The 12,803-nt window shown below is 43.5% G+C and overlaps 1 protein-coding gene across 1 annotated transcript; it reads left to right on the top strand.

Moving 5' to 3' along the window:
- The first annotated feature begins 209 nt into the window (after nt 1-209).
- On the top strand, nt 210-12,662 carry LOC123723923 (uncharacterized). Its single transcript, XM_045720222.1, has 2 exons — nt 210-780; nt 9,802-12,662. The coding sequence occupies exon 2, from the start codon at nt 9,821-9,823 to the stop codon at nt 11,402-11,404; it is 1,584 nt and encodes a 527-aa protein (XP_045576178.1). The 5' UTR covers nt 210-780; nt 9,802-9,820; the 3' UTR covers nt 11,405-12,662.
- Nucleotides 12,663-12,803: the final 141 nt, after the last annotated feature.

The raw sequence follows: 12,803 nt of genomic DNA, 5'->3' as shown, positions 1-12,803 counted from the left end.
GATCTATAATAATGTTTTTCTTCATCCATAATAAACAACAGTTAGGCTGTTTGGGGCTATACATTTTGTATTGAGAAAACTTGACATTCGATATTCCTCTCACAGATGTTCCTCGTCCTGTTGTTTCTTCTGTGCTTTCTTTCCCCCTCTGTCCTTTACCCCTTTCAAAAAACTCGCTCGCCCCGTCTTGTCCTCCCTCTCTTCCGCTCTAAAAGCAACCAGAAGCTATTCGCGTTCAGGCTACAGGCGGAGTTTTTGAGAACTGGGAAGAATTTGACAAACTTTGTTGATCCCAACGTAGCCTAAACGGACCGCAGCGCTTCGCTGCCAGTCGTTATAGAGACGTCGATTAGTTTACTGTGTATGTCGACTTCAATATAAATAAATTACAGTTCCTCTTTCATGGAATATGAAGAACAACGTCAGGAGGATGAGATCTTGACCGAATCATGCATATATCTTTATTTTTTCTTTTAGCAAACTTCGCGTTATCTGTCTTGTTTAAGCGCTGTTAGGACGGAGCTGTTTTTGAATATTTATTTTTTCTTCCCATCGTTTTTTAAAATTATTGTTGTTTAATTCAAACGGACATGGCTAACTGATAGAATAAACTTTTTTTTTGTGACGTGGGAAGTTAATTTGAATTGAATATGAAAACGTTACTTTTTCATTTAAACCAATATTGAGAGTTTTACCACTTCGCCAACTCTCTCGGACCATTAGTCTATAACCAATGTGGTGTCAACTGGAAGGACGCGTGGTCCGGATCTCACCTAAACGGTACACATTTACTTGTCATGTCCTTTTTACAAACTGCAGTTCATGTATATGTTAATTTATTTGCATATGTATTAACACGAGCTATGGACACTTTCGGTTGCCACAGCGCATTGTTGGATAGCCTAATTGAATTTTCCATCACTGTTTTTTTTTCTTTCACAAGTATTCAGATAAAATAATAGGCTACGGATATAACCTATTCCTAATCTGCAGGTGTATGCTAGAGATCACAGAAATTGACAGGTTATCACGCCAATTGATCCATAATCTACTGAAATCTTGCCTATAGTCTACTTTGTGGGAGTTTTGGAGATTTAGGCTGTTGCTTACCTCTTGTGTTAAAAGTAATTAATGGCATTAAGTGCATAATATCCCTGAAATATTAGACTACTATGATTATGTTCCTTTACCAGTAGCGGAGTGCATTAAAGCCACAATCCTGAGTATGTGTTTCAACCCAACAGCAGACCCTCACTTGGTTTGGTAGGAAGCTGAGCGATGGGGTTTAGGAAATGTAACCACTCTCGAATTCATAGTGGGGCTTTGAATGCAAGTACTGACAATCTATTGCATGCATGATAGTTTAAAGCATTTTGCAGCAATACATTGTTTGTTTACTGAAATAAATAAGGCCTACAACCTTATATGTTGTGTTGTAATGGAGTAAGAAGACAGTTATATTAAACTCATGAGGAATAATGCATTATATACTTGAAGAATCAATGGTTATATCAGTCATTGAAATAAAAATAACCAAAGAACAGCAGGAAATCTTCCAGATTATGCTTAATTTGCCGTGCAAACGTGGCCCTTTGCATGTAAATAATGACATGTGCACCACCTTCAGTTGGTTAAATGCTTAAGGAAAACGTTCTGGGTTTTTCAACGACGATTAGGTAACAACATGGTACCATATGGAATGTTTCCTTCATGGAGGCTTCCTTCTGGTAGACAGCTTCATTCACACTGCACTGCTGCTCTCCTTTCTTCCTATGATCAGATTGACTGTCATTTATCCTTTGGGTTAGTGCCTGATTAGATTTGACAGGTTCTTGTATGTTCATGTTTATGCTGTGTGTGTGTGTGTGTGTATGCTTTTTTGTGTGTGGGGTGTGTGTGTGTGTCCTAACGAAAAATGTATCAACCCCTACCAAAAAAATTCCATTATTTATAATCCACCTAATAATTCACATTTTGTGTTTCTACAGGATTATTTTCCTGCTATAGTAAACTGGCTCAAATTAAGATGCTGTGTGTGTGTGTGTGTGTGTGTGTGTGTGTGTGTGTGTGTGTGTGTGTGTGTGTGTGTGTGTGCGTGCGTGCGTGCGTGCGTGCGTGCGTGCGTGCGTGCGTGCGTGCGTGCGTGCGTGTGTGTGTGTGGGGAAATGTGAACTGAAAGAGCTGTACACCGAGCCAAGGCCAGAGAGAGGCCAGGGTAGATACCCAGTTAGACTAAAGCGTGGAATGACACAATCATAGAATAATAATTAATGGGATGTTTGCGCAGAAGGACTGCTAAGCACTGTTACGTGCTCAAAACTCATGAGCACAATGCTTTTACTCAGTCTCAGGCCATACAGAGACAGAGAAAAACAAAGACAAACATTAACCTGCTGTAGTGTTTCCTCTGCTCTAGGCACAGCAGGTGTCACAGGCGTGAAGTTGATCTCTGTCACAGTTTGGCTATGAAGAACACACACACGTCCATAAGGTTATGTGTTGACTCCAAAGAGATATGATTATCCCGACTGGTCTGGGCCTTGACATAATGAATCATCTCAGACGGACAAATGGACATCCGGCCCATTACCCACACATGAAGGGGATTAGTTGTTAACAGGATAATTGCACAGTAGCCACTGCCAGGTGTGGAGCCAGCTTAATGGATTTCTCTTCTCACTGTTTCCTAACAGAGCTTCCCAGACTAATTCTAGCTTCCCAGTCTCATTCCTCTCCATCCTCTCTCTCACTCCTCCTTCTCTGTCATTTCAGACCCACAATATACTTCTCAGGTAACCATCTAAAAGATTAGTCAAACCAACAACCATAAGGCACCTATCCCTAATCACCAGGTTTATTTGTGAGATTTAGGCCTAGCTGTAAGTTGTACGTATGACTTTGTTGTAGCAGTGTTATGTTGTGTCTGTTTATTTGAAGATCATTTAAAAAATGAGTGTGTTTTTGAACTGTTGGGCAGTTTGGTTTTCTGTAGGAACTTGGGGGAGTGTTTTGGTTTGGGGTTAGAAGGTTTGTTTTGACAGGGTTTGGGGTTTGGATTGTTCGTTTGGATAATGTTTGGAGGTTTTGTAAATTAGTTGGGAAAGTCTAATGTTTTCTTATAGTTTTGAATCTGTGGTTTTGGGATGTTTTTTCTATAGACCGAGTGTCAGGGGCGGAAATCCCGGGGGGAACGGGGGGGACACGACCCCCCCATCCTGGGAAAAATATGATTTGTCCCCCCCAATATATCACTGAAACATAACTATGTAATTTAAATAATATTAATAATACGCAATGAAAGCAATTGTGCTGATTATAGACACTTAATAGCGCGTTTTTAAGTTTCAAAAGATTGCGACCCCCCCACCCTTTGCCTCACAATGGTTTGATCCACTGCCAGTTCCTTAGCTTGCTAGGTAACGTAGAGGTCGTATCTACTGTCTGAAAGGCACTCAATGCACGTAACTGATGTGAGGTTAATCCAGTCAATCGCGCACACACACTAGCTGAATATGCAGAGCTAGCGCGCAAATATTAACTATTAAGCTAGCTAGTACCTATTCCATTTATGTGGCGTCGTCAAAGATGGAATCTTTGCTATCGTCAATTTATTCCAAGATCAGCATGCATGTAAGTTAGTGCTTCAAAGTCCCTGTGATAAGGTTAGCGATAAACTGAACAGAACTACACTTTCTTCTACCATTGTTTTAAATATATTTAATGGTCTCGTTGCAAAAGCTAAATTGTCGCAAATTTATATATTTTATTTCACCTTTATTTAACCCGGGTAGCAAAGATTATAGCAAACACCACTGAATTGGTGCTCGCTAGCTTTGCAAATTCAGCTATTGTTAGAAGCCAGCCAATATGAAACAAACGATTAAAATTACAAAAGGTTGCAGCATATGTTGTGTAAATGGTGAACTCATACAGCTGTCAACTCTTGTCACTGCAATCCGTTTCACATTTGCTAGCTACCTTTTAGATCGAAGCCCATATAGAATGATAGAAGATAAGATGATAGAAGCCCATCTCCTACTGTAAATAACCTACATACTGTGTGTGTGTGTAGCCAGCCAGGTAGAAAAATGGCAGAAAAAAGACGGACATCAGAGTATTTTTCAGTACACCAAAACGCAAAGTAAGAACCCTAGTAGCCTAATATCTCAGACTAGTTGATAAAATGTTCATAAGAAAGAAGTGAAATGCTAATGGAATGTTTCAAAATGATGTCATTAGGCAGAGCAGGCAACAGATGGCACACAAACAGCAGAGTTGGGGACAGATATGCAGGGACAGACTGGCAGAGACAGGGAGTCTCAGGTAAGTTTGTTGAGTCTTTGTTTGGCAACATTATGAAAGGTTCTCAATTTTTAATGTAATTGTCCCCTCCAAAGTTGATATCAGATTTTCGCCCCTGCCGAGTGTGTTCGTATGGGGGATTGGGTTGTCTATTCATTTGTGAGATTGTTTGAGATTTGCTGGTTGGGACAGTGTTTGGGTCTTATCCAGCTGAGGAGTGAGGAGGTCCTTGTCTGGCCAGGCAGGGAGTGTAAATGGCGCGTGTCATTGTAGCAAATGGAGCATGATGATGAAAAGCTCCTGTGCAACAGAGTACACATCGCTCGCTGATATGGTCTCCAGCGCGTGTGTCTGCCTGCCTGTCTGGTGTGTTTTCTCAGAAAACCTTACAACCAGCTCTTCCACTAAACACACACACAGCCTTAAAATGTTTTTTACTTTATATACATAATCCCCATGTATAAAAATACATGGGGATCATAATGCCACTGATTGAATAATTGACTGTCTCTGTCTCTCTCTGTCTATGTCTCTCTCTCTGTCTTTGTCTCTGTCTCTGTCTCAGTCTGTCTCTATCTCTGTCTCTGTCTCTATCTCTGTCTGTGTTGTCTGTTGCCACATGGCACAGTGCATGTTCATCTATAATTGACAGTGCTCTTCTGCAGCTCACCATCTGTCTGGGCTGGAACTAACCAGAACCCAGAATGGCACTTCAGGACAATTTATTTGCATACAGCACACAGCACACTTGTGTTTACGAACTTACGGACGGCCCTGTGCCAATAAGAGAAAACAGGAAACGAGTCCTTTGATGTGATGTACGTATCACCAGGGAACGAGGCCCACAGAATGCAAGCATAAATGCATGGCTGATGTGTCATCTAATGTTCTGGTTCTTTCACTAATCACTATTGTGTCCCAGGTGTGGTCAGGTGTAGTGAATTTCCTGTCATTTCTCTTTCTCTCACTGTATCTTTCTTTCTCCCTCTCTGTCTTTCTCTCTCACCTCCTATCTACCCCCCTCTATTTATCTCTCTCTCCCTGCCCCTCACTCAGTCTCCCCCTTCCCCTTTCTCAGTCTGTTGTCTGGTCTGGGGACACCTGAAGGTAGCAGTAAACCCACATCACAGACATTCTGAGCATTCTACCTTTTTTAACTCTTTCTAAATGTCCCCCTCCCCTTTTTCACATAACAACAGATAAATAGAAGTGACACATGACTCAGTGTTGGAAGTGGGTTCATATTTTTCTGGGTGGAGGCCCTATGCTCTCCCAGAGGAATCCTCATAATCATGGTTGACTAGTCCTACATGATGTGTGACACCATCATGATATGCCACATATGTAGCAGGCCTCTTCAGACAAAACGCGAACCAGAGGAAGGCATGTGTTGTTGCTGTACTGATCAGTGTTTCCCTTATATTCCTTTAACAGTGGCGCATAGCCGCTGCTAAATTGTTGGCGCCAAGTTCAGAGTGACAAGTTCAGAGCGACAAGTTATAACAAGTTACATATCTTCCTCAGATTCTCATCAGACCATCCAAGAAACCTCCCAGGTAACTAGCTAGCTAGTTTGGAATCCTGGAAGTGCAGCCAACCATAGAGATAGAGGACTCTAGTGCCCAAAATCCAGTTTGAGCATGGGCAGCGCCATTGAGGACTTTTACCATTTTGAAGTAGTCAACTGGGTGGGACTTCCTATGGGTTAAGGAAGGATCACATAATTCCATCCAGATCATGGGGGGGAAATCAGCCATAACTGCAGGTGACAGTAAATCACCAACCGTGGCTTTATACCTGTTCAAACAACACACTCCAGGTGTCAGTATGCACTTTTTCAGTTTGTTTACCAACTCAGAAGTAGTAGAAGAAGAAAATTAACTATTTCAAAATGGAGATGGCCTCAATGGCGCTGTCCATGCTCTCACAGACGCCATAATGGGACAGATACAATGTTGAGTCCTCTAACTATCTCTATGAGCCAACCCTATTAATACAGATGTAGGATCTTAATTTGATCACCCTGTTGCAGGATAACTTTCCTGCAATGCAGGATATTTTAAAACTTGTTGTGTATTTGAGGTTTAAAAAGGCTTCTGAAGTTTGTAATTTCCGCTTTGAAATTTCAGACTGATTTTTCGTAAAGGGAAAATCATCAACCCATACAAAAATGTCCATTAATTATAATCCACATAATAATTTACATTTCCTGTTGCTGCAGGACAATTATAATAAACATAATAATTTACATTTCCTGTTGCTGCAGGATTCTTTTCCTGCTGTAGCAAACTGGCTCAAATTAAGATCCTACATATGTAGATGTATGTAATAAGTATTATACAGTAACTTTACACTAGCTAAATTATTTTTAGGGTTCATATATAATTGGCTGGGGATGTCATTGAGGTCATGAGATAAAAGGAAACTGTCCTCGATTTTCAGAAGAGTTTTAAAGGAAGAGAACATAATTACAATTTGGAGTAGAATGTCCTTTCAAAAAATCCTTAATGTTACACTTTTACATGAAACTGCCAATCCAATGCCATAGTTGACATACTAATATGACACTGAAGCTCAGTCAATAGATTATTATTGTAGTACCATATTATCTTGAAAACGTATCAAGTTGAATATGATGGTGTGCTTTGCCCTCTGGTGGCAGGTGTGAGTGAGAGGACAGAGGATCAGGGAATTGGTTAAAATCAAATTTTATTGGTCTCATACACGTGTTTAGCAGATGTTATTGTGGGTGTAGCGTAATGCTTGTGTATCTAGCTCCAACAGTGCAGTAATATCTAACAAGTAATATCTAACAATTTCACAACAATACAAACAATACACACAAATCCAAAGTAAAGGAATGGAATTAAGAATATATAAATATTTGGATAAGCAATGTCAGAGCGGCATAACTAAGATACAGCAGAATAGAATATAATACAGTATATACATATGAGATGAGTAATGCAATATGTAAACATTATTAAAATGACCAGTGTTCCCTTATTAAAGTGGCCAGGGATTTCAAGTCTATGTATATAGGGCAGCAGCCTCTAAGGTGCTACTGATGGCTACAGTATTTAACAGTCTGATGGCCTTGAGATAGAAGCTGTTTTTCAGTCTCTCGGTCCCAGCTTTGATGCACCTGTACTGAGCTCGCCTTCTGGATGATAGCGGGGTGAACAGGCAGTGGCTCGGGTGGTTGTTGTCTTTGATTATCATTTTTGGCCTTCCTGTGACATCTGGTGCTGTAGGGCAGGTAATTTGCCCCTGGTGATGCGTTGGGCAGACCGCACCACCCTCTGAAGAGCCCTGCAGTTGCCGTACCAGGTGGTGATACAGCCCGACAGGATGCATCTGTAAAAGTTTGTGAGGGTTTTAGGTATCAAGCCAAATATCTTCAGCCTCCTGAGGTTGAAGAGGCACTGTTGCGCCTTCTTCACTACTATGTCTGTGTGGGTGGACCATTTCAGTTTGTCAGTGACGGGTACGCCGAGGAACTTGAAGCTTTCCACCTTCTCCACTGCGGTCCCGTCAATGTAGATAGGGGGCTGCTCCCGCTGCTGTTTCCTAAAGTCCACAATCAGCTTTGTTTTGTTGACGTTACGTGAGAGGTTATTTTCCTGGCACCACACTCCCAGGGCCCTCACCTCCTCCCTTTAGGCTGTCTCGTCATTGTTGGTAATCGGTCCTACTACTGTTGTGTCGTCTGCAAACTTTATGATTGAGTTGGAGGCGTGCGTGGCCACGCAGTTATGTGTGAACATGGAGTATAGGAGGGGGCTGAGCACACACCCTTGTGGGGCCCCTGTGTTGAGGATCAGCGAAGTGGAGGTGTTGTTTCCTACCTTCAAACCTGGGGGGCCCAAGCTTAATGATGAGCTTGGAGGGTACTATGGTGTTGAATGCTGAGCTATAGTCAATGAACAGCATTCTTACATAGGTATTCCTCTTGTTCTTGATGGGATAGGGCAGTGCGATGGCGATTGCATCATCTGTGGATCTATTGGGGCAGTAAGCAAATTTAAGTGGGTCTAGGGTGTCAGGTAAGGTAGAGGTGATATGATCCTTGACTAGTCTCTCAAAGCACTTCATGATGATAGAAGTGAGTGCTAAGGGGCGATAGTCATTTAGTTCAGTTACCTTTGCTTTCTTGGGTACAGGAACAATGGTGGACATCTTGAAAGTAGTGGGGACAGCAGACTGGGATAGGGAGAGTTTGAATATGTCCGTAAACACTCCAGCCAGCTGGTCTGCACATGCTCTGAGGACGCGGCTTGGGATGCGGTCTGGTCCGGCAGCCTTGCAAGGGTTAACACGTTTAAATGTCTTACTCAAGTTGGCCACGGAGAAGGAGAACCCACAGTCCTTGGTAGCGGGCCACGTCGGTGGCACTGTGTTATCCTCAAAGCGTGTGAAGAAGGTGTTTAGCTTCTCTGGAAGTACTAGTGAAGCGGTTAATTAAAGGTTCCTCTGGTATCACTCATCATTCAACATTGTGTTCAAAGGAGGTTGTGATGTAAACTTTCAGAGAATTGGCCAAGGGCCAGGATTTTCTGGAGCTTTTTAGAAGGAAAACTGTTCTTCAAGTATTTCTGGTTTCACTTTTTTAATGTTTCCAAATCTAAGTTCAGCATCTGTCACAACAACAATTAAGTGATTAGTTCAGTTATTACTGTAAAATTCCTTATTTTCTGCCACAAGGCAAAACATTTATTGGATCAAAGCTTGGGTATTTACTTGTATGCTCATGTATGTTTTTGCAAACTGATATGCACCAAACCAAATCTGTTTATAGAATTGACCAAAGGGACTACTTCGCACACAACCATAGATTGTGCACAGAGGACCAACTGCAACTACAAACATTTGATGTTTTATGCCATTAAAAGTTGAAAAAAGCCTTTCGAAACCCTAAGGCCTCATTATGACTGCTTGAGTTGTAATTCATTTCCTTTGGCTGTGAGATGTATGACCCACAGTCTACACACATACCAGGATTATAGAGGCTCCATTTGAAGGCCAACAACCGGGCAGCCAACCGGGCAGCCAACCGGGCAGCCAACCGGGCAGCCAACCGGGCAGCCAACAGGGCAGCCAACCGGGCAGCCAACCGGGCAGCCAGCCGGGCAGCCAGCCGGGCAGCCAACCGGGCAGCCAACAGGGCAGCCAACCGGGCAGCCAACCGGGCAGCTAACCGGGCAGCCAACTGGGCAGCCAACCGGGCAGGCAGGGGATCTGTTCTGCTGCATGTCCATTGTTCCACAGTCTCCTCACATGGATAAACTGAGCCCATTTTCCATGAGTTCTGCTAAGATTATAAAGCTACCTCTACACTTCTAGAGTTAACAGTAAAGCTACAGGTTAGCACCAGTAAAATGCTTGTTTTACCTTTTCATGAGAGTTCCACATTTACTGTATTGAACACTGTTTTAACCCCATTTCTCTTTCTCTCCTCTTTCTCTCGCTCTCCCCCCATACCTGTCTCTCCATCCTCAGTTGATACGTGTTGGGAGTGATGCACTGGCTTCCCCTGGTTGCCATGGTGATTGCCTCGGCCCTGCCCTTCCCTCACAACCCTGTGACCAGTACTGTTGCTGAGATGACGGAGCCTGGCAGTAGCCTGGACAACCACACAGAGGACATCGATGACTCTTCCAGTCGCTCCCCCGGATCTTACTCCACACTTCCAGCTCCTCAGGCCTCTGTGGACTACAACTCCCACAGTAATGCCTCACTCAAGGACTACAATGTGACAGCTGATTCTGGAAGAACAGACAGTACAAAACACCTCAGCGTGATGGGTGTCAAGAAAGACTACAATAACCTCTCCATAACTAAAGAGGAGGTGCAAACTTTGAAAGGGAAGCGAAAACAACAAAGTTATCTGTCAAAAAGCAATTTACATACAGAAAACACAAACAGCGTTGGTTTAAATAAATATTCTAACACTGATGGAGGAAAACTCAGGAGCACCAATGGCAACAGTTATCAGGACTACCCCTCCCAGGAGAACTATGTACAAGAAGACTATAAACCAGACAGCAGCAGAGCTGGTGATGACAGCAGCTTTAGAGACATGGCTCAGAAGGAAAACCATCATCACTCTCTAGACCCCAGGACCGATGAACAGGATCTCAGCCCTCCCAACATGTATGTGGTGGAAACGTACAAACCTTCCACTAATGCTGGACACCACAGTAAAACTGGGCCAGATCCCTCCAGTCAGAGGACCCCGCAGAGAGCAGAGGCTAGGAAAGAGAGCAGTGATAACAGGGGAGAGGAGGGGAGGGAGGGTGGGCCTGGGGCAGGGGCTGGGAAAGGTCCGGATCTGTCAGAGGAAGGAATGGAAGTAGGACTAGGGTTAGGGCTGGGTCAGGGGCTGGGAGGTGTAAAGGAGAAGCAAGAGCTGTTGTTTTTAGATGCACACCCGCGGGTCCTTTTCTCTGCCTTTACTCCAGAGCACCCGCCCCTCCTCCTCATGCTGGAGTCAGGCATGTTGCCCATAGAAGGAGAGGACAAGGAGGAGGAGGAGGAAGTGTCGGACGCAGACGGACACATGGAGGGTCATGGGGACAGAGAGACGGACAGGAGTGTGCCGCTGAGCTGGGTGGACACTCTCAGTGGAGCCAGGGAGCCCCCTCGCCCCGCCCCCAGGCACAAGCGCTCGCACTTGTCCCACACCAGGCGGGGTGAGATGCCGGTGTGCGAGTCGGAGAGCGTGTGGGTAACGAACAAGACGACGGTCATCGACGAAAAGGGTAAGACAGTCAACATCGTGCCAGAGATCAAGACATTCAAGGGGACGCTTAAGCAGTACTTCTATGAGACTCGCTGCCGTCAGGAGGGGCAGCAGTGGGGCGGTGGGCCGCAGCGGGAGGCAGGGGGGGCAGTGACAGAGGCCGTAGGTGTGTCCGGGGCCAGCTGCCGGGGCGTGGACATCAGGCAGTGGGTGAGTCAGTGTAAGGCCAAGGACACATATGTCCGAGCCCTCACTGTTGACAACAGCGGTCTGCAGGGCTGGAGGTGGGTCCGCATCAACTCGTCCTGCGTGTGTGTCCTACTGTCCAGAGTAACCAGGAAAAACAGAAGAAGGGAGTGAGGGCAGGAGATGGAGGAAAGGTGGAGAGGATAATGTGGAAGAAATGTTAACACAGATAATGCTTGGGACATTGGATGTAATGTCAATGAGACAGTAGGTGTTACTTTATAGGCCAGGGTGCCTCTTATCCAGAGCGACTTACATTAGTGCATTCTTCTTATGATAGCTGCACTCTTACAAAAAAAGAGTTCCAAAAGGGTTCTTCGGCTGTCCCCATAGGAGAACCCTTTTTGGTTCTAGGTAGAACCCTTTTTGAAGTTCTATGTAGAACCCTCTGTGGAAAGGGTTCTACATGGAACTCAAAAGGGTTCTACCTGGAACTAAAATGGGTTCTTCAAAGGGTTCTCCTATGGGGACCGCCAAAGAACCCTTAGGTTCTAGATAGCACTTCTTTTAAAGAGTGTAGGCGAGACAACCCCTCCACCCATCACGGGCTCAGTGAGTGTGACTACACAAAAACAATAAAACCTCAACACTACAACTTAGGGAAAACTATCATATCAAAATAGTGATTTAAAAAAAGTACTGTTTGTTTCATAATTGTTTTCATATCATATATGTTATTGCTGAGTAATACTGTATGTAAGCATGAGTTTTAAATTAATATATTTCTTTATATATGTGTACAATATGTGAACAGTATGCTTTTATGTATGAAAGTATGTATATTTATAGAGAAAGGTATGTGGAATGATAGGTTTGTTGTTGTTACATGATTCCAGCCTCTGGTGTCTGGCCTCTGCTCTGAATGGGAGAGGAAGGGACTGGCAGCACCTAGTGATTTATCCTGATACTGCTCAACACTCCATACTGAGCACTGACCATCCCCAGTCCTCCTTTGTGAAGTCTCGCAGAGAACATTATCACTGAGTGCTTTAATAGTAAGATAGAGAGGAGAATTGAGCCATGTATACTGTGAGCACAATGCTGGGTGTCATCATGATGCCCATACTGTTGTCATGAGAGCAACAGTCCATTTACAGTGTAGCCAATCATATGTGATCAGAACATTTGCGTGACCAATAGAAACCATGCAGCAGTGTGACAACCACAGAAGCATTTTATCTCTATCTCTCCCTCTAGTTAGATCATTAGATGATTGAAGAATTCCATTCGCCTCAGTTTGCAGTTTGAACTCTGCACTCTATAGTATATGCAGTACAACATATTTATACATCTGGCTTTTTGTAATACATGTATGTATATTGTAAAGGCCTGTTTCTTATTCCATAAGTAAAAGATAAACTATTATAACTTATTTTATCATTATTTTTATGCATAATGGTCTTCCGGCATGTGTCAATGTTGTGATCTATCGGTGTGTGTTGCCTCTCTTTCTGTCATATACACATACAGTATATACATGCTGAACATGCTTCTCACAAATACACAAAGCACT

The sequence above is a fragment of the Salmo salar genome, chromosome ssa06 (genome assembly GCF_905237065.1).
Source record: "Salmo salar chromosome ssa06, Ssal_v3.1, whole genome shotgun sequence".
Lineage (NCBI taxonomy): Eukaryota > Metazoa > Chordata > Actinopteri > Salmoniformes > Salmonidae > Salmo > Salmo salar.
The sequence above is the reverse complement of the archived record's forward strand: the minus strand, read 5'-3'. Positions and strand labels throughout refer to the sequence as shown.